The 24,804-nt window shown below is 43.4% G+C and overlaps 1 protein-coding gene across 2 annotated transcripts in view; it reads left to right on the forward strand.

Moving 5' to 3' along the window:
* Window positions 1–24,546, forward strand: part of HECA (HECA ribonucleoprotein granule regulator) — a 52,565-nt gene extending 28,019 nt beyond the window's left edge. For both annotated transcript variants that reach the window (XM_045814713.2, XM_045814712.2), the window contains 3 exons: window positions 9,461–10,501; window positions 17,743–17,897; window positions 20,918–24,546. In XM_045814713.2, the coding sequence (XP_045670669.2) occupies window positions 9,461–10,501; window positions 17,743–17,897; window positions 20,918–21,082 (1,361 nt within the window). In that variant the 3' untranslated portion in view covers window positions 21,083–24,546. The remainder of the gene's footprint in view (window positions 1–9,460; window positions 10,502–17,742; window positions 17,898–20,917) is intronic.
* The last annotated feature ends 258 nt before the right edge of the window (window positions 24,547–24,804 follow it).

Consider the following 24,804-nt stretch of genomic DNA (forward strand, 5'->3'; position numbering starts at 1 on the left):
CCACAGGAACTCTGATCTAGAATGCGTGGACATCACCTATGAAATCTTTCTTAAAAATTGTTTCTCTCAGTTGAGCTTTGGAAAATATTGAACTGCAATGTGTTATGGGTTGTATTCTCTGACAGCTACCTGGTCTGCACATGACCCATGTTGCCAGTTAATCATGCCGCCGTGTGTTTTACCTGCTGGACAGACGAGGGAGGAGATAAAGCCATTTGTCTTTTCAACTAAGGCCCCTGGAAATTGTAGGGGAGGAAAGCTTTTCCCTTCTTCCCTTCTAGGTTCTTTGGCTGGCCTAATAACTAATTTGACATAAGACAGATTAATAGGAGAAAAACAAATTTAATTACATATGTATGGGAGCCCCACAAAGACAGGAAAGGCTCTCTGACAGTCAGACAATTGAAGTTTATATGCCACCACTAAAGAGAGGTAGGTATAAGGAGTCTGGGTCTTCAGATGGGGGAAGACAATTTACAGGAAGATGAGAAGAGCAAATGTTTGGTAAATAACTGTTTACCCTGCAGAGAGGTCTTTCTTAGGTTAAAAAAAAAAAAAAATCTTGGGTAATAGCTCTCCTCCTGGTACAGACTTCCTGTCTAAATTTTTTTAGATAGTTGAGGAGGGTAGGTAAAAAGCTCTTCTTGAGTCTGTTGTGCCTTGATTATCTTAAGCTCGAAGTAATTTGCATGCCAATGTGGCACATTATGGGGTGGCCTTCCTTGAACCACATCAGAATCTAGAGGTAAGGGGAGAAGGCGGATTCCAGTCTTCGGTCTCCAGGTACCATTTTGTGCCCACCAAGAGAGAAGAGGTGGGCCATCATTTTGGGGATGCGGTGCTAGAACTTAGGTGGGAAATGGGTATCACATATAAAAAAAAAATGTAGGAGTTTTGATTATGGCCACGTTTTGAATATTTGTGCTGGCAAAGGAGAGGACATTGACAAAAATAATCAAGTTCTATGGTGTTTCAGAAGAGCAAGGAAAATACTTTAAAATTGGATGACACGAGGTCTTTTCTAGAGTCTTTGAAAATTGGATTGTTGAAAAAGGCAATCTTCTGAATGGGAGAAGATATTTGCAAATGATACATCTGATAAAGTGTTGATATCCAATATATATATAAAGAACTTACACGAGTCAACACCAAAAAAACAAACAATATGATTAAAAAATGCACAGAGGACCTGAATAGACATTTTTCCAAAGAAGATGTACATGTGACCAACAGACACATGAAAAGATGGTTAGTATCACTAATCATTAGGGAAATGCAAACCAAAACCACAAGAGAATATCACTGCACACCTGGCAGAATGGCTAGCGTCAGAAAGACAAGAAACAACAACTGTTGGCAAGGATATGGAGAAAAGGGAACTCTTCTGCACCGTTGGTGGCAATGTAAATTGATGCAGCCACTGTGGAAAACAGTATGGTGTCCCTCAAAAAATTAAAAACAGACTACCATCTGATCCGTTAATTCCACTACTGGGTGTTTACCTAAAGAAAACAAAAATGCTAGTTCGAAAAGATATATGCACCCTTATGTTCATTGAAGCATTATTTACAATAGCCAAGATATGGAAGTAACCCAAGTGTCCATTCACAGAGGAATGGATGAGGAAGATGTGGTAAATATATACAACGGAATATTAGTCTAAAAAAAGGTGAGATCTTCCCATTTGCAACAACATGTATGGACCTGTAGTGTTTTATGCTAAGTAAAATAAGTCAGAGAAAGACAAATACCATATGATTTCACTTACATGTGGAATCTAAAAAATGAACGAACGAACAAATAGATTCTTAAATATGGAGAACAAACTGGTTAAATGTGGGAGATGGGTGAAGGGATAGGCATAATAGGTAAAGGGGATTAAGAGGTATGAACTTCCAGTCCTAAAATAAGTCACAGGGATGAAAAGTACAGCATAGTCAGTAATACTGTAGTAACTTTGGTGACAGACGGTGACTGCACTTACCCCGGTGAGCATCAAGTAATGTATAGAATTGTTGAATCACTATGTTGTGTACTTGAAACTAATGAAAACATTGCATGTCAATTATACCCCAATAATAAAAGAAATGGGATAGTTTAACAATTGGGCATTTTCTTTGCAGTTACATACAAATACACACACACTCATGCATTTGCACACATACTTAATCTGGAGTTGTGTTCCCATTTTATGATACTGTGATTTGGCTCTGAGAGCCCCTGAATCTACCTTTCCCTCAGGGTGAGTGCCGGCAATACATGTAATGCTAGTGTGTTGTGTGGTTCTCTGTGATCCAGCGCCCTCAGGATCAAAAAAAATCTCCAAGCAAAAGAAAAGGCAGCCTGCTAATTTATTTCCTAGTACAGTGTGATCCCATTATATGCAAATTAAATTATGCAAATTTCAACTAATGACACAAATACTATTAATAAAAGCTTCACATTATGTGCAAAATTTCAGTGGTTACATTCCTCCAAATTGTGCATCAAGCTATGTCATATTTTCAAAGCTAGCAGGTCAACTGAATTATAAAAATGCTTTGATACCCAGTGGCATCACCTTTTCTTATAAAGAGAAATACCTAAGGACCCTTGGCAATATTATGTGAATTCATTGTTGTTTATAGAACTTCTTCAAGGATTTTGGTGACATTTGTGTAATTATTTTAAAATTAAGTATTATAATTTAAGTCTTTATCTTGCAGAATATCCAGGTGTGCTAATACTGGTACTGAAGAACATCCTGAAAATCACTAACTTTTGAACAGAAATGTGATAAAATACACTACGATATGCCATGCTGTCAATTTATGAGCTACAACTGAGAAATATTAGAGATAATGACGATATTAAAAAGCAACAGTAAAGAAAAATACAACACAGTGACTGTAGATTTATGTGTTCTGGGGATGCATTCCCCACACCCTTCCCCCAGACTGTGGGATAATCAGTTCTGAATTATGTGAGTTCGTCAGGGACACATCCCATGAATCAAATGCAGCCATGCTTTATGAAACCCTGTTACCTAGGCTTGGAAAAGATTGCTAAGGTTGAAAAAATGCCTATAGCAAGGCACTTATTTGTCTGATGCACAGTAGAACATCTTTAAGGGGTTAGAAGAAGAAAATTTTGCATCTGTTTCTTTAAAACTTGTCAGTGAATATTTAGTGAATTATTCTGTATGCCACCCTGCTTTGTCGTGTGGAGGAAGTACATTTCTTGCACTTATGTATGTATGGGGAAAGGCCGATGGTCACTTCCTGCTTGTAGATTTGCACTAAATGATTTCAGAGTTCTTTGGTCTTTACATCAAGTAATGTAAAGTGATAGGGCTTTTAATAATAATTGCTTATGTTTAAATAGTGATTATTATGTGCAGGCCCTGTGTGAACTGCTTTAATAACTCCTTTAATCCTCACAGCAACCCTTTGAGACAGGTACTCTTATTTCTGCCATTCCACACATTAAGAAGGCAGAAGCACAGGGAGGTTAGGTGACTTGCCAAAGATCCTAAAACTATTAAGTTGCAGAGCTGAGAGTCAAATCCAGGCTGGCTGGCTTCACAGTCTCTGTCCCCATTGACCAATCTCTGTGGCCTTTCAGGAAGCTGGAGCTGAGGATCCTCTAGTCAGAAACTTCATACCATCAGGAGAAGTTGCTCTGAAAACAAGGGGATGTGTTCCCATGTAAAAGGAATTACTGTACAGAAAAGATACATGTAATAAAATAGTGGTTCAGAAACCCTACAGTTTGCATTTGGTAACTGCAATCTGAAGGAGGATAAGAATAGATTATGGTAAGTTTGTGGGGGTGAGGGCCAGGCTGTGCTCTGAAATTGGTGGGAGTCCTAGGCTGAGTCTGGAAGACCTAATGAGAACAGTGCTCCCCAAGGGCTCACCCTTCCGCCCTTCCCATCCTTCAGCACTCAGTCACTGTACTTTCCTTCAATAAGATATTAATTAGACAATATGATTTCCACAGTAGTGGGTTACAAGGCTGAATGTGACCAAGTGCCTACCTTAGATTTCACCTAGAAAGCCTTGTATGACTTCGGAAGACCCTCCTTACCCCTCTACCCTGCTGAACTCCCCACCTGCTTGTGATGCTTGCAACTATTTTAAGAGGGGTGAAAGCATTCATTTTACAGTTAAAAAACTGACAATGGCAACGTCTGTCTGGTTTATGGGGCTCCTGTTCGTGTGAATGGGTGTGTCAAAGGGTTTGGGTTTGTTAGGGCGGCCAGTGTAAATGATGCTGTCAGATCCTTCCCTTTTAATAGGTGTGGGAGGCAGGATATAGGATGAGAAGGCTGGGAAGAGTGACAGACTTTGCCCAAGTGATGTCAGACTAGCTATCTTACTGTCCAGACTTGAAACTACTGAGATTTTTGCCCAGAATGAAGTGATCCCTAAGTTTTTCACTTGGGCAAGGAGAAATAGAAGCTGAGTCCTGAATATCTGACGATGAAGCTGTAAAAACATACTGGCAGGTTTATATACATTTGTACAAGCAGTGCTGACTGCACAAAGGAACATCTCATATTGCTTGTTAGGCTATCACAGCTTTGACCAATGTCCTAAGGGATGTATGTGACACAGGCCCTCACTGACCGTGCCATCCCCCTCTCTCACGAACAGTTTTGTTGTATCAGTCTATATTTTGTTTATACCTTTACCTTTGTGGGACTGCGATTCTTAAGAGCTAGGAATTTTATAAATTTAGAGACCACATTCAGGAAGCAATCAAACGCATTTCTGTAAGACCACTCATTTGTGGGGGCACCTGGGTGGCTCAGTCAGGTAAGCATCTGCCTTTGGCTCAAGTCATGATCTCAGGGTCCTAGGGTCGAGCCTGGTGTTGGGCTCCCTGCTCAGGGGGAGTCTGCTTCTCCCTCTGCCTCCTCCCCGCTGCTCGTGCCCTCTCTCTGTCTCTCAGATAAATAAATAAAATCTTAAAAAAAAAAAAAGACTGCTAATTTGTTATAGGTATGATCTGAAGGGCACTCATGCTATTTCTTAGAGTTCTAAAATCTTTTCCTGTATGTTTTTTTTTTTTAAAGATTTTATTTATTTATTCGACAGAGATAGAGACAGCCAGCGAGAGAGGGAACACAAGCAGGGGGAGTGGAAGAGGAAGAAGCAGGCTCATAGCAGAGGAGCCTGATGTGGGGCTCGATCCCATAACGCCGGGATCACGCCCTGAGCTGAAGGCAGATGCTTAACCGCTGTGCCACCCAGGCGCCCCTTTTTCTGTATGCTTTAGTTAACCTTTAAGACTTAGGAAATTGGAAAAGAGGCATGGCCTCATTCGTTACTTTCTGAACCCCTTTTGTTGGTTCAAAACATTAGATAGAAAAAGTAGGAAATCTCTTGCAGCAGTTTGCATTTAGTTGTGGAGCCAGAGACACAGGCATCAAGTTACAGAAGACGTGGGGAGCCGGGGAGAGTTGTTAGGGAACTTCATAGAGCGCCTTCACATGTGTTTGCGGTGAATGAGGGCAAGCATTGTTGTCCTCACTTTACAGATGAGGAAGCAGGAAACTGCTCCATGTCAAACAGCGAGTCACCCAAACCCCGCTCGCACTATTCCCAGCTGCCTTTCCAGTGTGGGCAGTGGGAGGCAGAGGGCAGGTTTGAACCAAGCCTTGAAGGCAATCCTGTCTGAGTGCAGAGGCCAGCCCATGATGGCCTCATCAGAAGGCTGCATGAGATGGAAAAGCCTGTCAGAAGCCGTCGTACCCAAGGCTCCCCCTGTTACTCACCCTGTTTCTTGGAGCCTTGCCCTTGGGCTGGAGGTGTGTAACAGGGTGAGGTGTCTGTTGCACATATTTGGTCTCAAGCCCTTGTCTTTGTTTTTGAGGCCTAGCCGCAAAGACCACATCAGAGTGGCTGAGATGTAAACAGGCTGACTGGCAGGTTGGCGTGGGAGCTCTTCATTGCTGAGCCGTGGAGGCCAGAAGGCAGGTGAGGACGGCTGTGGTGAGGATGGGCAGTGTTCGGGAGACAGGGACCTGGAGCCACGCTGCCTCCTCTGTGATTCCCGCAGAGATTTCTGTGGGAGCTCTTAGCACCATTTGCTGATTCTTCCAGCTCCAAAGACCCGGTACATAGGAAGTGCTCAGTATTGGTTAAATCAAACATTTGCAGCTTTTTGAGAAAGCTATAAAAAGGGCTTTCCCCCTCTTAATCTACCTTCTTTAATGTGAAAATACTTTAAAAAGAAATATCAAGCCAGTCTCAACATTTAAAATTTAAAATTTTGGCTATTGTAAATGCAAAGGTAGAGGCCATTCTTCAGTTTGATTTCACGAGTCCTGGGTTAACAGCACTTTGGTTACTGCCATTACATTTCAGAGACTTTCCCTCCAAGGCTGTTTCTCTGAAGGGTTGAAGAGAAAAGCAACTGAACTTTGTTTAATTGACTAATTAACATTTTAAAGGACACTAAAGGTCACAGCCCAGGTGATTGCAGTTAATTTACTCAGTTTACAGACCATTTTTCTACTTCTTTTTGGGTACGCTTCAGTATATGTAGGTCTGTCTAGGGTTTCAGCTGGCTTCCTTCTGCTCGGCTGGTCACATTGGGTTTCGTGTGGCTGTTTTAATGCAGCTTTATTCAGCGTGGGATGTGTGTCAGGCCTAGGCCCAATGGTGCAAGGAACACAAAGATGGGTAAGATGCATCCTCTTTGGAGTCATCAACCTGGTGGGACCACAGTGGGGACACAAGTAAGGTTCAGACCAGACTATGCGGGGAAGGGCTTGTTCTGGTGACATCAGTGTCTAGAGGTGGGCCTCGGAGGATGGGAGGAAGGGGTGAAGGTTTACGAGGTGCCAGGCCCTGCTCTAAGCGCCACCTGTGTATCAGATTTTATCCTTGTAACAACCATATGAAGTACATTCAGGAGTTATCTGCATTCTGTACAGGAAATGAAGATAAAAAGAAGTAACTCGTCCAAGGGCGCACAGCTCAACAGTGGTATTGCCAGGATTCTGGCTCAGGCAGTCTGGTTGAGAGTGTGTGCTGTGAGTCGCTGCACTAGGTGAGTGGGATTTGGATAAATGAAGAGTCAGGGCCGTGGACTCCCGGGAAGTAGATGGGGGGAGCCACAGTGATCAAAGGAACGGAGGCAGACAAGTTGGTTAGGGCCTTTTGTCTGATGCCCTGGAGTCCCACACTGAAGGGGACGATTGTAAAATCTGAGTGTCCTAGGCTTTCTGGGTCCCATCAGCTGTGCTGGTGCAATGTTGTATTTGTAACTCAGAGGGCAGTGGTGAGGTTGGGAAGGGCTTTGAGTCCTGGAGTTGCAGAGCTTGTTGCCTCCTCCTCTTCAGGCTGGCCTGAATTTTTGGCATTCATTTCCCGAGGAAGTGAACGTGTAGGTAGGGCTCAGCCCTTGCTGGCTTCTTCCCATTGTTTTTCCTTCCCTTCCTTGTACTTTTGGGAAGAGTCTTCTGGAAGATCATCTGAACTGCTTCTACTTCTTTACCTAATCATCCACTCTTCACCATCCATCTCCGATCTGTCCTTTGTCATCCCACTGGAACTGTTCCTACCAAGGTGTCACCTACTGGCTCACTGATCATTCTGATGAGGACTCTTCAGTCTTTGACATACCACCAGGGGCAGTTTTGCTCCCTCTCCCCTTGGGATATCTGGCAATGTCTGCAGACAGTTTTGGGTATCACTATTGTCTGAGTCAGTCCTCTGTTCTTATAATTTTCCAACTGCCTTGATACAATTCTCCCCTGACTTGTCTTGCAGTGAATCCTCAGTTCATTCGTCACCAGCCTCTGTGGAGGACTCCTCCTGCCTTTTAATGTTGCTTCTCAGGATTCTTTTCCTCTCCTCACATGCCTCTTGGGCTAGCTCCTCAGTCCAGGGAGTCAATGTCGACCTCTGGCTGCGTGGCTACACATCTGTATTCAGGCTCCAGGTCTTTTGGCTTCAGTCTTGTCTTCCTCCACCTCATCGGTACATAGGCATTTTCAATTCAGCGGGCCCAAAATAAGGCCAGCCCAAAGTCGTCTTTGTCCAAACCTGTCCTTCCCATGCTTGCTGTCCATCTGCGTTTGCTCACGTCCAACAGTAAGCGCCATTTTACTCTGCTGTTGCAGTAGGTAGGCACTCATCTCTCACCTGGATTACTGCCCACACGCCCCAACCCTGCAGCCTTCTTGGCCTCCCCCGCCTCCCGCCACCAGGGGGGAGCTTTCTAAAACAGAACTCTGACTGAGGGTTCTCAGCTACAACCCATCAAGTCTGAACTGAGCTTGGCCTATGGAACCTTCCTGATCAAGCCCAGCGGTTCCCAACTAGGAGTATTACTGCTCTCCAAAAGGGCCTTTTGAGGCGCGCCTGGGTGGCTTAGTTGTTAAGCATCTGCCTTCAGCTCAGGGCGTGATCCTGGTGTTCTGGGATCCAGCCCCGCATCAGGCTCCTCCACTGGGAGCCTGCTTCTTCCTCTCCCACTCCCCCTGCTTGTGTTCCCTCTCTTGCTGGCTGTCTCTCTCTCTCTGTCAAATAAATAAAATCTTTAAAAAAAACAAAAACAAAAAAACCCCAAAAGGGCCTTTTGAAAATGTTACAGGTGTTGGAGTAACCGGAATCCAGTGGAATTCCAATCTCCATAAATCCTATTTACTTCTTAAGAGATGGGTTCTACTTTGTGTCACCAAGTTTTCCCTCCTTTTAGGGAAACTGATTGGCCTTTTAGATGACCTATGGGGCATGCAGTTAAATAGGGTAGGGTAGAAGTATCTTGGTGTTCCTAGTTTCTGTCCTGTGATAGCTTTAGGAGAATTCTGTTGTTTGCTTGTTTTTTTTTTCCTTCATGTCCTGACAGTGTAATTCTGTGTAGACCAACAAATACTTTGACCAAACATTCCTACCATTAGGTATCAGGCCATTCTAGAAGAGAATTGGGAATGAGGTAATTCTGTTTTCTAGCGTCTCTGTGGTATTCAGGATAATCTAATGTTTGTGATAAAGGGCTTTGAGGGTCCTTTTGGAGCTGGTTGGTTAAGTGGCTTCATCACATTATTTCCTAGTTCACTGGAGTGATTCCTTTTTAAGGAACCTTGGAACTAGCCGTCATTACACGCACATCTTAGGAAAACCTCATACTACACTATACTGTTGGAAGTACTGACATACGGCTAATTGCACTGTAAAGGATTTGGACTTTTTGAAGCTTACTGCTGTGTTTTTCAGGAGATAACAAATATCTGAAAATAAATTCCCTTGGCACAACATTATACCAGAAGAAAGTAGTAAATGTTTTTTAATCCTCTCTGGTGTTATTCCAGCGGTGGAAATTTTGACACCGGAAAATTGTACAGTTGGCATGAATGGGCTCATGGCAGGGGGAGGGGGAATGGTAGCTTTGATGTCTGACGCGGCGCCAGCGGGAACCCCAGCTTCTGCATGCTCACCCTCTTCGTCTTTGTGTTTCTCCGCAGAAGCCCCCTGCGCCACGCCCCTGATCTGCAGCTTCGGGAGGCCGGTGGACCTGGACAAGGACGACTACCAGAAGGTGGTGTGCAACAACGAGCACTGCCCCTGCAGCAGCTGGATGCACCTGCAGTGCTTCTACGAGTGGGAGAGCAGCATCCTGGTCCAGTTCAACTGCATCGGCCGCGCCCGCAGCTGGAACGAGAAGCAGTGCCGCCAAAACATGTGGACAAAGAAGGGCTATGACCTGGCCTTCCGCTTCTGTTCCTGCCGCTGTGGACAGGGCCACCTAAAAAAGGACACGGACTGGTACCAGGTGAAGCGGATGCAGGATGAGAAGAAGAAGAAGTCCGGCTCGGAGAAGAACACAGGGAGGCCCCCTGGCGAAGCGGGGGAGGAGGCCAAGAAGTGCCGGCCGCCGAACAAGCCGCAGAAAGGCCTGAGCCATGACCTCCCCCGGCGGCACTCCGTGGACAGGCAGAACTCCCAGGAGAAGGCTGTCAGCGCTGCCGCCTACGGGGCTCGCTCCCCCTGCGCCTCCCCGGGCCAGTCCCCGCCCACCGGCTACTCCATCCTCTCCCCTGCCCACTTCAGCGGCCCCCGCTCCTCGAGATACCTCGGGGAGTTCCTAAAGAACGCCATCCATTTGGAGCCTCATAAAAAGGCCATGGCTGGGGGGCACGTGTTCCGAAACACCCACTTTGATTACAGTCCGGCTGGGTTATCGGTGCACAGGGGGGGCCACTTCGACGCGCCCGTGCAGTTCCTGCGGCGCCTGGACCTGTCTGAGCTGCTCACTCACATCCCCAGGCATAAGCTGAACACTTTCCACGTGCGCATGGAAGATGATGCGCAGATGGGCCAGGGCGAGGACCTGCGGAAGTTCATTCTTGCGGCCCTCAGTGCCAGCCACAGGAATGTTGTCAACTGTGCGCTGTGCCACCGGGCGCTCCCGGTGTTCGAACAGTTCCCCTTGGTGGACGGAACTCTGTTCTTAAGCCCGTCGAGACACGATGAGATCGAATATGATGTGCCGTGTCATCTTCAAGGTACAGGTGTTCGTTCACCTTGCCTGCTTTCCTTGTTAAAAGCCGAAAAGCAAGATGGGATTGCTCTCTTCTGGCTTCATGTTAACGGATGGTGCCTTTTGTTCTAGTTAGGTGCCAGGCCATGTTGGAGTATTTCAGCTTTGCCCATTAATGAGGTCGTGGAGGTGGTGGTGGGTTTTTTTTCTTTACTCTTGATGCCGCTGTACCAAATACAGTTGTTCTGGTGGGTCATTTTATGTTTTTGTTCTGCTGTACTATGGAGGGAGGATTCCTCATGTATAGTTTTCCATAATTGGGAGGGAATTTAGAGTAGGAATTGCATGTTTATGTCACTTGGTGTCAAATAGTTGCCTTTGAAACCTGTGTTAACGTGCCCAGCATGCTGTGTATTTGCTTTGATTCTTGTAAACACAATGGAGTAAGGGGGAGGGGGTGGGACAGAGAGGGCCACCATGTTTTTAGATTAGTTGAATTAATCTTGAAGTTTGTGGAAGATCAGGTTTTCTCTATAACAGCAAAAGGAAAGTGGAAGATTATTGAAAGCTGAGGCATCACCTGGGTGGCAAAGGCAGGGGGAGCTTAGTGCTGTGGATGACATTCAAGGATGTAGGGATATTTCAGCCAGAACTTGAATGATGGGGGTTGGTCAGGATAAATGAGCAATCTGTCAGTTCATGTAAAATTATTGAATTTATATAAAGGTGAGATACATGACGTATAACATGTTTGTACCTTTAAAAGTGTGCCAGAAAAGCCTGTGGTAGAAATGATATATTCCACCTATCTTCTTCCCACACCACCTGCTGTCGAGACAGCATTTTTCAATTATAACTGATTCTCAGGTTTTTACCATCATAATTTTATTTTATTTTTTTAAAAAAGATTTTATTGATTTATTTGTCAGAGAGAAAGAATAAGCATGGGGAGCTGCAGGCAGAGGGAGAGGGAGAAGCAAGGAGCCCGATGTGGGACTCGATCCCAGGACCCCAGGCTCATGACCTGAGCTGAAGGCAGACGCTGAACCGATTGAGCCACCCAGGCGTCCCACCATCATAATTTGAAAATCTTCATATCCAATTTTAGATATTGTCTATTGACTTACGTTTCAGGTGGATGACTGTGCTTTCTTAAATCTTCCCCTTTCTCTCAGAATAATATATCACAATTCTCTGTGAAATCCTTAATGTTTTTACTGCTATGATTACGTAAATACCTAGTGTTGAGCAAGGAGTTTAGGTGTGTTTCCTATCATAGAGTACAGTATATTCTAGGACATCTTTTGTTTTGTTATTACAGTTAATAATTCTTCCACAGTTTCATTTTCTTAATCTTTTTGGAAACATTGGCTGGTTGTTCCCACTCTCCAGCAGCTCTCACAAAGCTCTCAGAAGCATTTGCACATACCTAGTATCCATTTAATGAACTTCTTGTTGTAGAAATTAAATTCCCTTCACGGAGCCTTTCATCTCCCTGCCCCTGTCTGTCTGGCTGCCCCTGTCTGTCTGGCTGCCCCTGTCTGTCTGGCTGCCCCTGTCTGGCTGGCTGCACTCATTAGCTGCTGTACTACATGGTTGCCCATCTAGGAATTCTTTACTTGCTCTTCTGTTTTTTATTTTCTGTTTCCTAGATCTCATGTTTTCTTTTTTCTTGGTTTATTTCCTCAGTTTGTTAAGAAACATCCCCAGGAGCTTTCTGAGAAAGGAAGCATGGGAAAGGGTATTTTCAGACTTTGGAAGTCTGATTATATCTTGATTCTGTTTTCACACTTGATTGCTGTTTGGCTGGGTAGAATCTTCCAAGTTATAACTCTCTTCCCCTTAGGATTTTGAAGGCATTTATTTCTTCACTGTCTCTGCTCTTCTGGTGTCACTGTTGAGAAGTCAAAATGTTATTGCTGTCCCTTTGCTCTCCCCTCCCATCCCCTGAAGGTTTTAAGATTTTCTCTTTATCCCTAGTGTTCTGACGTTTCACTGTGACATGGGTCTTCCCCTTCACCCCCATTCATTGTGCAGCGTGCTTTTTTGGGATTTTGGCTGTATGAACTTATGGTCTTCAGTTTGGGGAAATTTTCTTCTGATTTCTTTCTCTGATTATTTCCTCTTTCATTTTTAAAAACAACTGTGGAACTGTTAGATATTGGACCTCTTAAAAATGGATCTTTTTTTTTTTTTGAGATGGAAGCAGCTCTTCTATATCCTGTTGTTTATCTCTCTCTTTATCCTGCCTTCCGGAAGATTTCTTTGGCTTTATATCCCAGGATTTTTACTGAGTTTAAGATTTTCTGTTCTGTAAATATATAGATTATAATTTTAAGAGCACTTTTTAATAGTGTCTTGTTCTTGTTTCATGGATGCAGTTTCTTGTTTTAACTGTTTTCTCAACAGGGAAGAGAAAGAGAGGTTGCAGGGAGCAGTCTCATTCCTTTTCTAGAATTTCATCTATTCCTTTATGTCTTTTAGCCTTTGTTAAAGGCAAACTGCTCCAGAACTTAATGTTTTAAACCAGTGATGATTTATGATTTCCCACGGTTCTGTGGGTTGGTTGGTTAGGATGGCCTCTGACACGTGTCTGGAGTGAGTGGCTCATCCCTGGTTGGTGTGGTTTTTTATCTTCCAGTAGGCTAGACTGGGCATTTTCCTGCATTCAGGGAGTGAGGGTGGGGGCTGCACTCTCTCTCAAGAGGTGTAAGCTTAGAACTGAGTATCATCACTTCCATCACATTGTGGTTTTCAAATAAGTTGTAGGGGATGATTAAATAGACTACTTCTTGATGGAAAAAGTTGCATAGAATTTATGGTTACTTCTCTACTCCCCTGTTTCCCTTTTGGCACCTCATCCCACTCTGCACCCCCCTCATTGCTTGCTGTCCAGTTTCAGATCTAAGCCATTTAAAATTCCTTCATTCTGACCTCCTATTTTGGGTTCAGGCTTGCGGGTATCTCATAGTTTCCTGGAAGATGGAGTTTGTGTTTTGTTTCTTGTTCTTTATACTGGTTGGGGTTAATTTTAGAGGGAAGTAGGTGGAAACTACTTTCACTTTAAGACTGGGAGTATTCTCTATGAAGATGAATGAGAGTACAGGGGTTCAGCATACAGGAGAGAAGTGTTGTTCTTATTCTATTTGTGATGGACAGATTCTTTTCACTTACCCCATTCATCAGTGAATCAAATTTATTAATTTCATACATGGGCTGGGTCTTTGCCTTTCATCAATTTATAATCTTAGGATGTAAGATGCTTTTATAAAAATGTAACTTTATCAGGCTTAAGGCACTAGTATCACCTGTGGAATTAATAATACCTGGATATAATGTACTTCAGCATCCCGTACTTTCTAACGAGGCAGGGGCCACTTTGGCCCGGTTAATTAAAGAAGGCGGTGGGAAGGCGGATGTCAGAAGGTGGGCTGGACCTTGATAAGCAGAGGGTCTGGCCATGTAAGGCCTTTGTTGATAAGGACAGGGAGCGATGTGCGCAAGGGAACGGTGGTTAAAATATAAAAGTTGAGACACAAAACTGGAGAGAACAGATTGGTGAGAGTGGGGGTTCTACAGCGGAAAATGAGTAGGGTAGGCAGGGAAAACAGATTGTGGCTGGCCTTTCAAGCCATGGTAAGAGCTTTGCAATGTTCTTTATAAGACCTGAAGAGTTTAATTTTTTTTTTCTTCTTTAGAGCAGATGATCGCTTGGGTGGAAAAGTTGTTTGAAAGTGGGGGGGGGGGGGACCTGTCTCCAGAGAGGTGGAACTTAAATCTCCCACCTCGATGGCAAGAGATGAGAGACTGCTGGCTGCTAACAGTGGGAACTGAAAGGTAGGAAAATCAGCAAGAGATTAAAGAAAAAATTGTGGCTTTGGGGGCAACTTGCCTATAGAGGATGAAGCTGCATCCTGGCTGGCTCAGTTTGGCTCTAGAGCAGATGAAGGATGCTGCCATGCACAGGAGTGGAGAACACTGGGAAGGAGACCTGTCTTAGGGGAAAGATGAGGGCATTGGTGTGTGTTGGGGTTGAAGGGGTGTTGGGACTTTGAGTGGAGATGTCTGTCTAGCGAGCATTATTAGAAATAAGCATCTGGGATGAACACTGGGGAGCTTATTGTATAACACGGGTGGTTCAGATCTTAAGATTGGAAGAACTCTTGAATAGGGAGAGAAGAGAAAGAAAAGGAAGAGTATGCGACAGAGCCCAGGACCACGTCTGGAGGGTACCTTTCAGGGAATGGATGGAGAAAGGTGAAAATTAGATAGGCCCGAGTACTGTGTATGTGTGTGTGTGTGTGTGTGTGTGTGTGTGTGTGTGTGTACATGAGTACATACATGTTACAAACAGCTAATGGATGTGTTAGGCATGCACTACAAAGGTCTTAAGAAGTTTGACTGTTGATGACAAAAGTTGGAGCTAAGGTGTTTGTCACTACCAGAGAGGTGGGTGGCTCACGTGGAGCCTTGCCATGTGTCTCTGTTTCTGTTGCCACATCTCATGGAAGTTCACACACTGTCGCTAGATAGTGTCTACCTCTTCTTCATCCCAGAGTCGCACTGTGTATGGCTTAAAAGCATCTTCAACGACAATAGAAAGGCCATGTTCTAGGCCGCAGTAGTCCATACTGCAGCTGATGATACACTGCTGAAATCACTTGTAATTTCAAGTGGGGAAGGTCATTGCCATGCTTGCCCTTTACCCATCACTGCCCCCTGCAGCCTCCAACTCTAGCCTCTGTTCTCTGACTCTTCCTTTGAGAAGATGGTTTTGTTTGGTCTTAATAATTTATTAAGATTGATCTAATTAGGAAGTTCTTATTGTGCTTCTTTACTACTGAGAACCACAGGTGACTGTTCTTTCAGGAATCTCCTTTTTGTTTGAACTCACAACCCTACAGTTTAGCCATGTAAAATGCTCTGTGTTTACAACAAGTATAATCATAACTGAAACAAATCTAGAGACTCTAGGCCGGGAGTTCCCAGGAGTTTTCCCAGAAGTTGGTGTCACACAGACATTAATTTAAGTCTGGACGTTGCTACTTACTATCTTTGTGAGCTTGGGCAAGCTACGCCAGCTCACTGAACTTCAGTTCCTCCAGTCTGGGGCGGGAATAACAGTACTGCCTACTTCACAGTGTTGCTGGGAGGGTTAAGTGAAATGACTCACGTGGCCTCCTTAGAGCACATGCCTGACCCGTGCATGGTGGGCCCTCAGTAAAAGTTCCCTATCAGCTCTGTGCATGGTTATTGCTGCTACCACCTCCTCTCTGTGTCCGTCCCTCCTCCCACCCTTCTCGGCAGCCCACTGGGTATCTTTGAATGTTAGAGAATTGCCCCAGGTAAATCTAGGAGGGAGACTGGAAATGTGTTTTCTAGTGGGTTCCTGGATACTTGAACTGATATCATGAAAAGCTGTGAGGCCACTCCCAAGTGGGTATGGCATATGAAATCTTTTTCTTTTCAGCTTTTTAGAGCAGAGATGGGCACTATTACAGGAAGCTCTTGGGACGCCTGGGTGGCTTGGTTGATTTAGCATCTGCCTTCAGTTCAGGTCATGATCTCAGGTCCTGGGATAGAGCCCCGCGTCGTGCTTCCTGCTTAGTGGGGAGTATGCTGCTCCCCCTGCTTGTGCTTTCTCGGTCTCTTGCTTTCTCTCAAATAAATAACATCTTAAAAAAAAAAAAAGAAGTTCTTGTCACCCTTGCCTTTTTTGGGGGGGGGGGGCATTGAGGCCTCCAAGATTATAATGTCTTTGGCTATTAATATACCCCATCCATTTACCCAACATATAGTTATGAAGTGCTTTCTCCATTACAGACATTGTGCTAGACAATGAGGATGTGTCTATAGCTACAAGGATGAAGCTGCATCCTGGCTGGCTCAGTTTGGCTCTAGAGCAGATAAAGGATGCTGCCATGGACAGGAGTGGAGAACACTGGGAAGGAGACCTGTCTTAGGGGAAAGATGAGGGCATTGGTGTGTGTTGGGGTTGAAGGGGTGTTGGGACTTTGAGTGGAGATGTCTGTCTAGCGAGCATTATTAGAAATAAGCATCTGGGACGAACACTGGGGAGCTTATTTTATAACAAGGGTGGTTCAGATCTTAAGATTGGAAGAACTCTTGAATAGGGAGAGAAGAGAAAGAAAAGGAAGAGTATGTGACAGAGCCCAGGACCACATCTGAAGGGTACCTTCCGGGAATGGATGGAGAAAGGTGAAAATTAGGCCTGAGAAGTAGGTTGTGTGTGTGTGAGAAAACATGGTTCCTACCCTCAAGGAGGCAGAGAGAGCCTTGTAAGCAAATGTAGTGAAGAGTTACCCTGTAAGTACTGTTGACCTCTTTCCAGAGAGTAAGGAGCAGGCTGGTATTAGCATCGAAAGGTGAAGAGCCGTGGTTTGGCGGCTGGCACGGAGCAGCGCATTCTGAAGGAGTATGCTCTCCTGAGCGTAGTTTTCGGCGCACCGGAGCTCCCTGATCCCATCGTAGAGAGCGGCAGTGTTGCTGTTCCACGCTGTCTGGGTGGATCCTGGACGTGCCCAGTTTTTCCTCCTGATTTGAATCCTAACTCTTAGGATTCAAACATAAATGTAAACAAGGGTGACCTCTTTTCCTTTGTAAGCATTAGATGTGAACAAATGATGGAGGAACGGAGTTGTGTCTCTTAAGAGTCCAGTAAATAGTAAGACATTGGACTCCGTTTAAATAACCACTTACAAGTAATGATCCTGGTTCCTTAATTAAATATGGTGAGGCTGAGCAGCTTTGGAGACAGGGACAGTTAACACAGGAATTGTGGCTGCCGTAGAATTCTGGGCCACCAATACCAAGACAGACTGTGGACTTTCTTATGATGGGACTTGGTGGACAAAAGCCCGTGACTGCAGACCAGCGTTGTTGGTTCAGACTCCGTGCCACACACAGACTTCTGAGCAGAGAGTCCTGCGTGACCACTGGCTGGTTTGTAGCATTTGTGGCTTGGTCATTTGAATTGGATGTCCACGTTGTATATTTGGCAGTACTTTTTAGAAAAGTGAATTGAAGCAATATTTAATAAGATAGAACTTTTAAGTATATGTCCACTCAGCAGTAGTTAGTAATTCATCATTATTCTGGAAGGACAGCTTGGGGGTATGGGATGAATATGACCTATTCTGCTTCTTATTTTATCTGAATGATAACGTGTTTGCTTATAATTGATAGATCAGCCCCTTTTTTAGCCCTGACGACGGCCATTCTCAGCGTTGTGTCTTCTGTGCACAGGGAGGCTCATGCACCTGTACGCGGTGTGCGTGGACTGCCTGGAAGGGGTTCACAAGATCATCTGCATCAAGTGTAAGTCGCGGTGGGACGGCAGCTGGCACCAGCTGGGCACCATGTACACCTACGACATCCTGGCCGCCTCTCCGTGCTGTCAGGTTGGTATTGACCCCGCAGGGCGAGCAGTGCATGATCTCAGGCTTCTGCCCCCTGGCGAACATAGAGGAGATAGAGGGAGCACTGTCGTAAGTTTGGGAGAGGGTGAGGAAGACAGCGAACGGCCGTACACCCCACCTCCCCCCGAGTCAAGGACTGATGGCTGATTTGCCACAGTGTGACAAAGCTATTGCTGGAATACTCTGCAGCCATTAAAAGGGAGGTACTGTAGAATAATGTATACTTAATGGGAAATATTTTTAGTATATTAAGTAAAAAAGGTAGTTTATAAAATGCTGTAATAGTATGCTTCTGTTTGTGAAAAGGGACTATGGAAAGGGATCTGCTAACCCGTAAGTCGGAGGCTGTGTCCGCATGCTGGGATGCGGAGTGGTTCCTTTCGCTTGTATTTTCTTATGTTTTGTGTGATTAACCTGTACTTAGGTTCTAATAAGAACAAATCATTACTTAAAAGGAAGAAGAAAGTTTTACTTTCTTTAATAGATGGGATTTTCTTTTTGTGTCTTTTTTTGTGGGTAGCGCAGTTACCCAGGAACTGCCTGCCTGTACGGTGTTGGAGGCCACCATGAAAGATTTGGAATCCTTAAAGCACTGCTGAGAGGAAGCATTTTCCAAAATTCATCTGTCACCAGAAAAAAGGGAAGTCTGGGAACACACATTAAATAAGTCCATGGAAACACAAGAGACAAAACAAAATCCCTGGAAGTATCTTGGTTTATTTCCAAGTGCTTGGGGGAAAAGAAGGCCTTGTTTTAGAGTTCCTTCATATTCATGGGTAGGAGAGAATTTTACTTTGCTCTTTAGTCGCCAAGCCTGGCTTTTAATATAAATAAGTGTGAAACACTTTATTAGTTACTACATGGCTTTGTTATCTTTAGCACTGTGGTTTGACTTTTTAAAAAGAATAATCTGTGATAAGCTGTGCTGGTTGAATTAAAAGGTTGGCAGAGTGGGTATTTCAAATATACTGTGTCTGTACTTGCGTTCTCAAAAGGGGAGTATGGTCAAGAGAGACCTAAATGGCCTTTCCTGGCCTGTCATTTGATTCCAGGTAGGACTGACTACTTGTACGCTATTCCAATATATTGACCACATTTCCATTTTAAAAATCCATTAGCCTTGGAAGTGAGATCTCATAGTCTTTCAGTTACACACTGTGGCTTTTTATAATACCCGGCTGTGCCACAGTGCCAGCGCTGGAGATGAGAGAAACGGAAGGAAGTGGCTCCTCTCTCTTCACACACACAAGAGAGGGTTCTCTGCCAAAGAAATAAGAAAGTAAAAGAATTTGGGGCCATTCATTGGTGCTAGAAAGGACCTGGGAGAGCTAGTTGAGCCTCCTTGTTTTCTACACACAGTGGCGGTCTTTTTACCTAGGTCTTTACAAATGTGTCACAGCCATGCTAGAACCTTGAATGCCCTGCCTGCTGTTCTTTCTACTATACCACTGAAAGGGATTCTTTCCTTATCTTTAGGGAGAAAAGCAGAATGGCATCCTGCCATAGCCAACCTGTTGGTACTCATTATGTATTTCTACCTTAAAACAATATAAGCTCAGACCTTTATTTTCTAGCCTCCAACTAAAGCAGAAAACATATTTGATTACTCTTTGGCTTTAAAAAAATGTCAGTTAACTACAGTTCACTCTTGAACAACATGGGAGCTAGGGGCACTGATCCCCTGTGCGGTCGAAAACCTGTCTATAAATTTTAACTCCCCAAACACTTAACTACTAATAGCCTACTATTGACCGGAAGCCTTACTGATAACATAAATAGTTGATTAACACATATTTTGTATGTTATGTGTATTGTATACTATATTCTAACAATAAAGTAAAGGAAATAAAACATTATAAAGAAAATACATTTATAGTACTGTACTGTATTTATTTTTAAAAATCTGCTTGTAAGTGGACCCGTGCATTTTAACCCGTGTTGTTCAAGGGCCAAATCTGAATTCACTCTGAAGGTGCACATGTTAGATGAGACTAAGGAATCAACAAAAGTCTTCTATTAAGACTTTGAGCCAAAAATAAGCTTAATGGTTAATTGAAAGGGATAACAGATTAAAGGGAATGACTAAAGAGAGAGATTTGCCCAGAATTTCATTTTTGCTGTTCAGAGTGATTATCAACTAAAAGGGAATTTATCTTAGCTACGGAAAGGTCGTCCATGTCATAGCTAAGAATGTGGGCTCTGGAATAAGCTACTTTGGTTCAATCCCCCGGCTTTCTGCTTCCTAACTGTGTGGTCTTGGTCATGTTGCTATCACTATGTGCCTGTTTCTTCATCTGAAGTTCTTTCATTACATTTTTAGAATGAATCTACATAGAGAGACTGTTGTATTTATCGTTTCTGGTTATTTCTTTAAGTTCTTGGACCTTTTGCTAAAAGATTCCAGTCTTGTGCTGTTAGAGATCCAGGCATGAATGAAGATTTGGTGTGTGGTGGTTCCCAGAAGCCTCACGATACACAGAGCACTTCTTCCTGGATTGTTCGTTTTGCTGGTGTATTTTCAGGAAATTTTATTTTTACATCAAAGAAAACAAGTGTAGTAACATCAGAATGAGAAATGTACATGAATTTTTAAAAAATAAACAGCACGGTCCACGAAGTTCCACAAGGCTTTGAATGAGGGGCATCAGCTTCAGCCGCCCCTTACAATCCAGGGGGAAGGGGTGTCGGATTATGAGGGGAGCTTCCGTGGAGAGAGGTTCAGGCAGTGCGAGTTGGGCATTTCTTCCTACCAGTAGGTGCCAGTGCTAACACTGCTGCAGATCCAGAGGGAACTGAGGAGTCAAACTGTCAGACGGATGATGAGTCTTTGAATGTCTGTCTTCTGCTCTGCTTACCCTGCTTTTGGTAATAGGGACGCTTGGCCCCACTCTTGATCCGTTCCTCAGACATGACTGTGCTGCATTGTGGTCAGGGTGACTGGGACGGTGTGGGGCGGCGGAGGGAGGGGCACGGTGGCTGACGCGTCTGTGTCTCCCCCGCAGGCCCGTCTGAACTGTAAGCACTGCGGGAAGCCCGTGATCGACGTGCGGATCGGGATGCAGTACTTCTCCGAGTACAGCAACGTCCAGCAGTGTCCGCACTGTGGGAACCTGGACTACCATTTCGTGAAGCCATTCTCCTCCTTCAAAGTTCTTGAAGCTTATTGATGAAAGCTTTGCTTTAGTAATAGCTATTTTATTGACCTTATTTCTTTATTACATATCTTTTATAGGGAAACATTCTGTGACATGACTTTCTTTTCTAATTTAAAGGAGAGTTCCTTCGTGTATGTGTGCCACTAAAATGGGCTTGGCCCCTTGCCCTCTCTTGACTCCTGAGTGTTAGTCTGTGGTCCTGACCAGAGCCCAAATGGATAATCCCGTGAGTCTGGGGTAGCGGTTCACTAGCACTAAGAGTCTCTCGCGCGGCTTTTAAGGTGGCGGGGACGATAGGGTGAATTTAGTAAAGGGATTATGTGGTTATCAACTAAAAACATGTGGGAGTTGGAAGGAAACTCTTATTAAAATGTTAACTGTCTAAAGGCCTACTTTTAGATCTGCTCTGGGCCTTGGGAAAAACATGGGAGCCGTGAATGTAAGTCTGTGCCCGGAGAGCTGAGGGTGTACTGGCTCATCTTGGTTCAGTGCTGTGCCATGCACACTGACCTGCAGATTATCTGAAAGTGGACACGGGTGCTGTTTCTATCACCTCTGTGACTTAGCAGGTAGTTTTCCTATGGAAAATTCTATCCAAATTATGAGACCAATGGAAACTAGTGGTGTTGCAAATATTTTTGGGTAAACTGACCTGTAACAGAGAGAATATACTACATGAATTTGGAAGTGATGCACACGGACTCAAGGGGGCAAGATCAGGCAGAACCCTATCGTTGGAATTGTGTCTTTGAAGTTGGTCGGATGAGCTCTTAAGGAGAATCCATGAATAACATGATTTGGGTGGTACTGATTTATGTAGGTTGCGCTGTCGAAGTGCCATTTCATGTCAGATCCTTCTCACAGGTAAATCTCACAGCCATAGACCCTAACTGGTGAATTTCAGAACCATCATTGCCATGCTTTATCTTCCACGAAATTGTTATGGCCACATTTTACCCATTTAATGCTGGGTTTCCCACGTCATAGGTTTGACCCTGCGAAGGAAAGGAAAAAATTGCTTTGTGAGGATATGAGGAAGAGAATAATAATTTTAATATTCCTTTTTAAAGTATTTTTCAAAACCGCGGATTGTAATGTATAACAGTATGTTTGAAAATAGATCATTCTAAAGCTCTCCACGATACTTCACCATTAGTGAAAAAAGATGGTAATTTGTGTAACTTGATTAGTCAGGACATTGGGCTTTCCAAAATACAGCGTTTTGTTAATTAGAGCTTGATGATTTAAATAGACTGACACCCATACTGTTAGAATTGGAATTGGAATATAATTTCTCAAGAATGGATTTGGCAGTTTCAAGTATTTTACACATATATGCTAATAGGATGTTGAAAGTACAGTCTGTTTTATGGGTAGCCAAATTCGGGGTTATATGAACAGTTTGCTTTACTTGTTTGGTTTATACCATTTTTTTTTTTCTCAGAAAAACAGCTGTTTTTCCTCTCAGAAGTGTTTAGGTATAACTGCAAGCAAGTTTCACTTTTACTGTATGAAATATTTGATGTTTTGTCTGAAACAACAGAGCATTGAAGAACCAATATATCAACTAATATTCTTATCTTTCAGTTTGGATGATTGTAATTCTGTTTACTGCATCTAGTTTGGTGTCTGATGGCCTGAAAAATATTTCACAGTGGGGGGAAATGCTCAGGGCCTCTACAAAGCAGCAAATCAATATTGGTCAGACAGTATTTGATGCAACCAAAAAAGGTCTGTAGGACGTAGCCCTTGCAGATTTGTCCTTCACACACAGAGCTGTAATTGTGAATTAACTGGTTCCCCACTGATTCTCTCCTGTACCCAAGTATAAAAATTGGTAAGTTTTTCAAGTCTTGAGAGTAACATTTGAATTTCAGTTCTGAATTTCAAACGAGGAGTAAAATATTTGTAATGCTGTTTTTTAATGCACCTAAAATTTTATAGCGAAACCTGCTTAGTATTATTGTCCTAGATCTTAAAGTTGACAGATCACATTCACAAGCCCCTTGGTCAAAAACTGCTGTGAGTGTGGTGTCTGACGCATTCAGTATTTTCTCCTTCGATTGGTTTCTGCTCTCTGAAAAATAAGTAGGAGGAGTTTTCCCTGTAATTGGATAAAATTTGCTCCTGGCCTTTATTTGGACCACAAAGTTAGGATTCTGTGGATGCGACAGTTCTGAAAAAGGAGAGGCATGGGTATCATCTGAGAGTATCGTTTGCCTTTAAGGCATCACATTCTCATGTAAAGTAGAAAATGTGGCTTATTTGAGAATAAAATATAATGAGTATGCAACAATGTGGAGAATAAATCTTATTTTGGAAATCTGCTGACCTTAGTATTTTCACCACACTCCCTCAAAGTACTTTGCTCTGAATACCTTGGTGGAAATTGGAGTATGTAAAAAAAGATGACTATTTTTTGTTGTGGTTTGGATATTAAAGGATATTCGTCATCCAGGAGATCCATTTTCTGTTTTTCTGATAAATAGCGTTCAATAAAATGAACCACTTGCAAGTGATTAATAATTTCAAAGTGATTTTTCATCTTTTCTAATTTTTTTTTTAATCATTTATTTTTAAGAGTTCTGTACCTGGAACAAACAAAATTGTACTTGCTTCAGTTCAGTGAGAAACCATTTCTGAAGGCTTTATCGTTTCCTCTTCAGGCTGACTCAGTTCTCCACTCTCTTGTGGTTGCATCCGAAGCAAGCGATGTACCAAGTTTATCAGCTGCTTGATTAAAAGATAGACATTAGCCATGAAATTGGGCAGTGGGATGAATTACTCCAGCCTAAGTAAGACAGAGCTCTCGCCAGTCTTTCATGTCCACGTTGTGCAAAAGAAGGTTATTTTCAGAGTAAAAAGTATTTTCATATCTTTTGGGGGGAAATTAACTCATCAGGAGAGAATATTATTAGGTGTTTAAATACTGAAACTAACAGGCTGGTGCATAACTTAGTGGACCATGAAAACTAATTTGCTGAAATCTTGTGTTTTGTCCTATAAGACCAACGCCTCACGTACACTCTGTTCTCCTGTGCCTGGGTCAGGACCTCCATGTGGCTTCTCCTCTTTGGTCTCCTGGTTGCAGCTCTTGAGCAATTTTAGTTGGACGTTTGGGGAGGACTTGAGGAGAAAGCGCTCCTGTTCAGTGTTTTGGTTCCTTTAGTAGGATGCCGCCTAACCCAGCTCATCTCTATGTCCTGTTGACTTTGTTATTATTCCAGGTAATTGAAAGAAAACGTAACAGATGGGCATCGTTAAAACCAGCTCCAAAATATGTTCTTGTCCTAAAGATTTCTTGTCAAGATGTCTTGGATTGCACTTTTGTTGAGGGAAGACAGTGTAAATAGCTAAAGAATGTTGATAAAACTGAAACATTTGGTTATGGAATTGTGTGTGGTGTTTGAAGGTTTCTGTTTGTGAAATGTATGTATTAAAAATAATAAAATTTCAGAAACTAACGTTGTACTCTCTCTTTGGTGTGTCACTTTATTTTTTGTTTGGGTTTCAGGATTTTGGAGGTTGGGCCTGTTTGATCAGAAAAGATAGTAGGGAAGCCTTTCTGGGGTTTGATCATAGTCTGTTCACTGTCACTGCTGCTGGTCACGAGAACCATGGACTTTTTATGCTGTTCGATAGTGGTGGGTCACGTGCAGCCTACCTTCACAATAGAATAAGCGTTCTATATAACAAAATTCTTCCATATGGATAGTCCAAAATTATTGTTCCGG

Source organism: Ursus americanus, chromosome 11, assembly GCF_024610735.1.
Source record: "Ursus americanus isolate L20-20 chromosome 11, mUrsAme1.1.p, whole genome shotgun sequence".
Lineage (NCBI taxonomy): Eukaryota > Metazoa > Chordata > Mammalia > Carnivora > Ursidae > Ursus > Ursus americanus.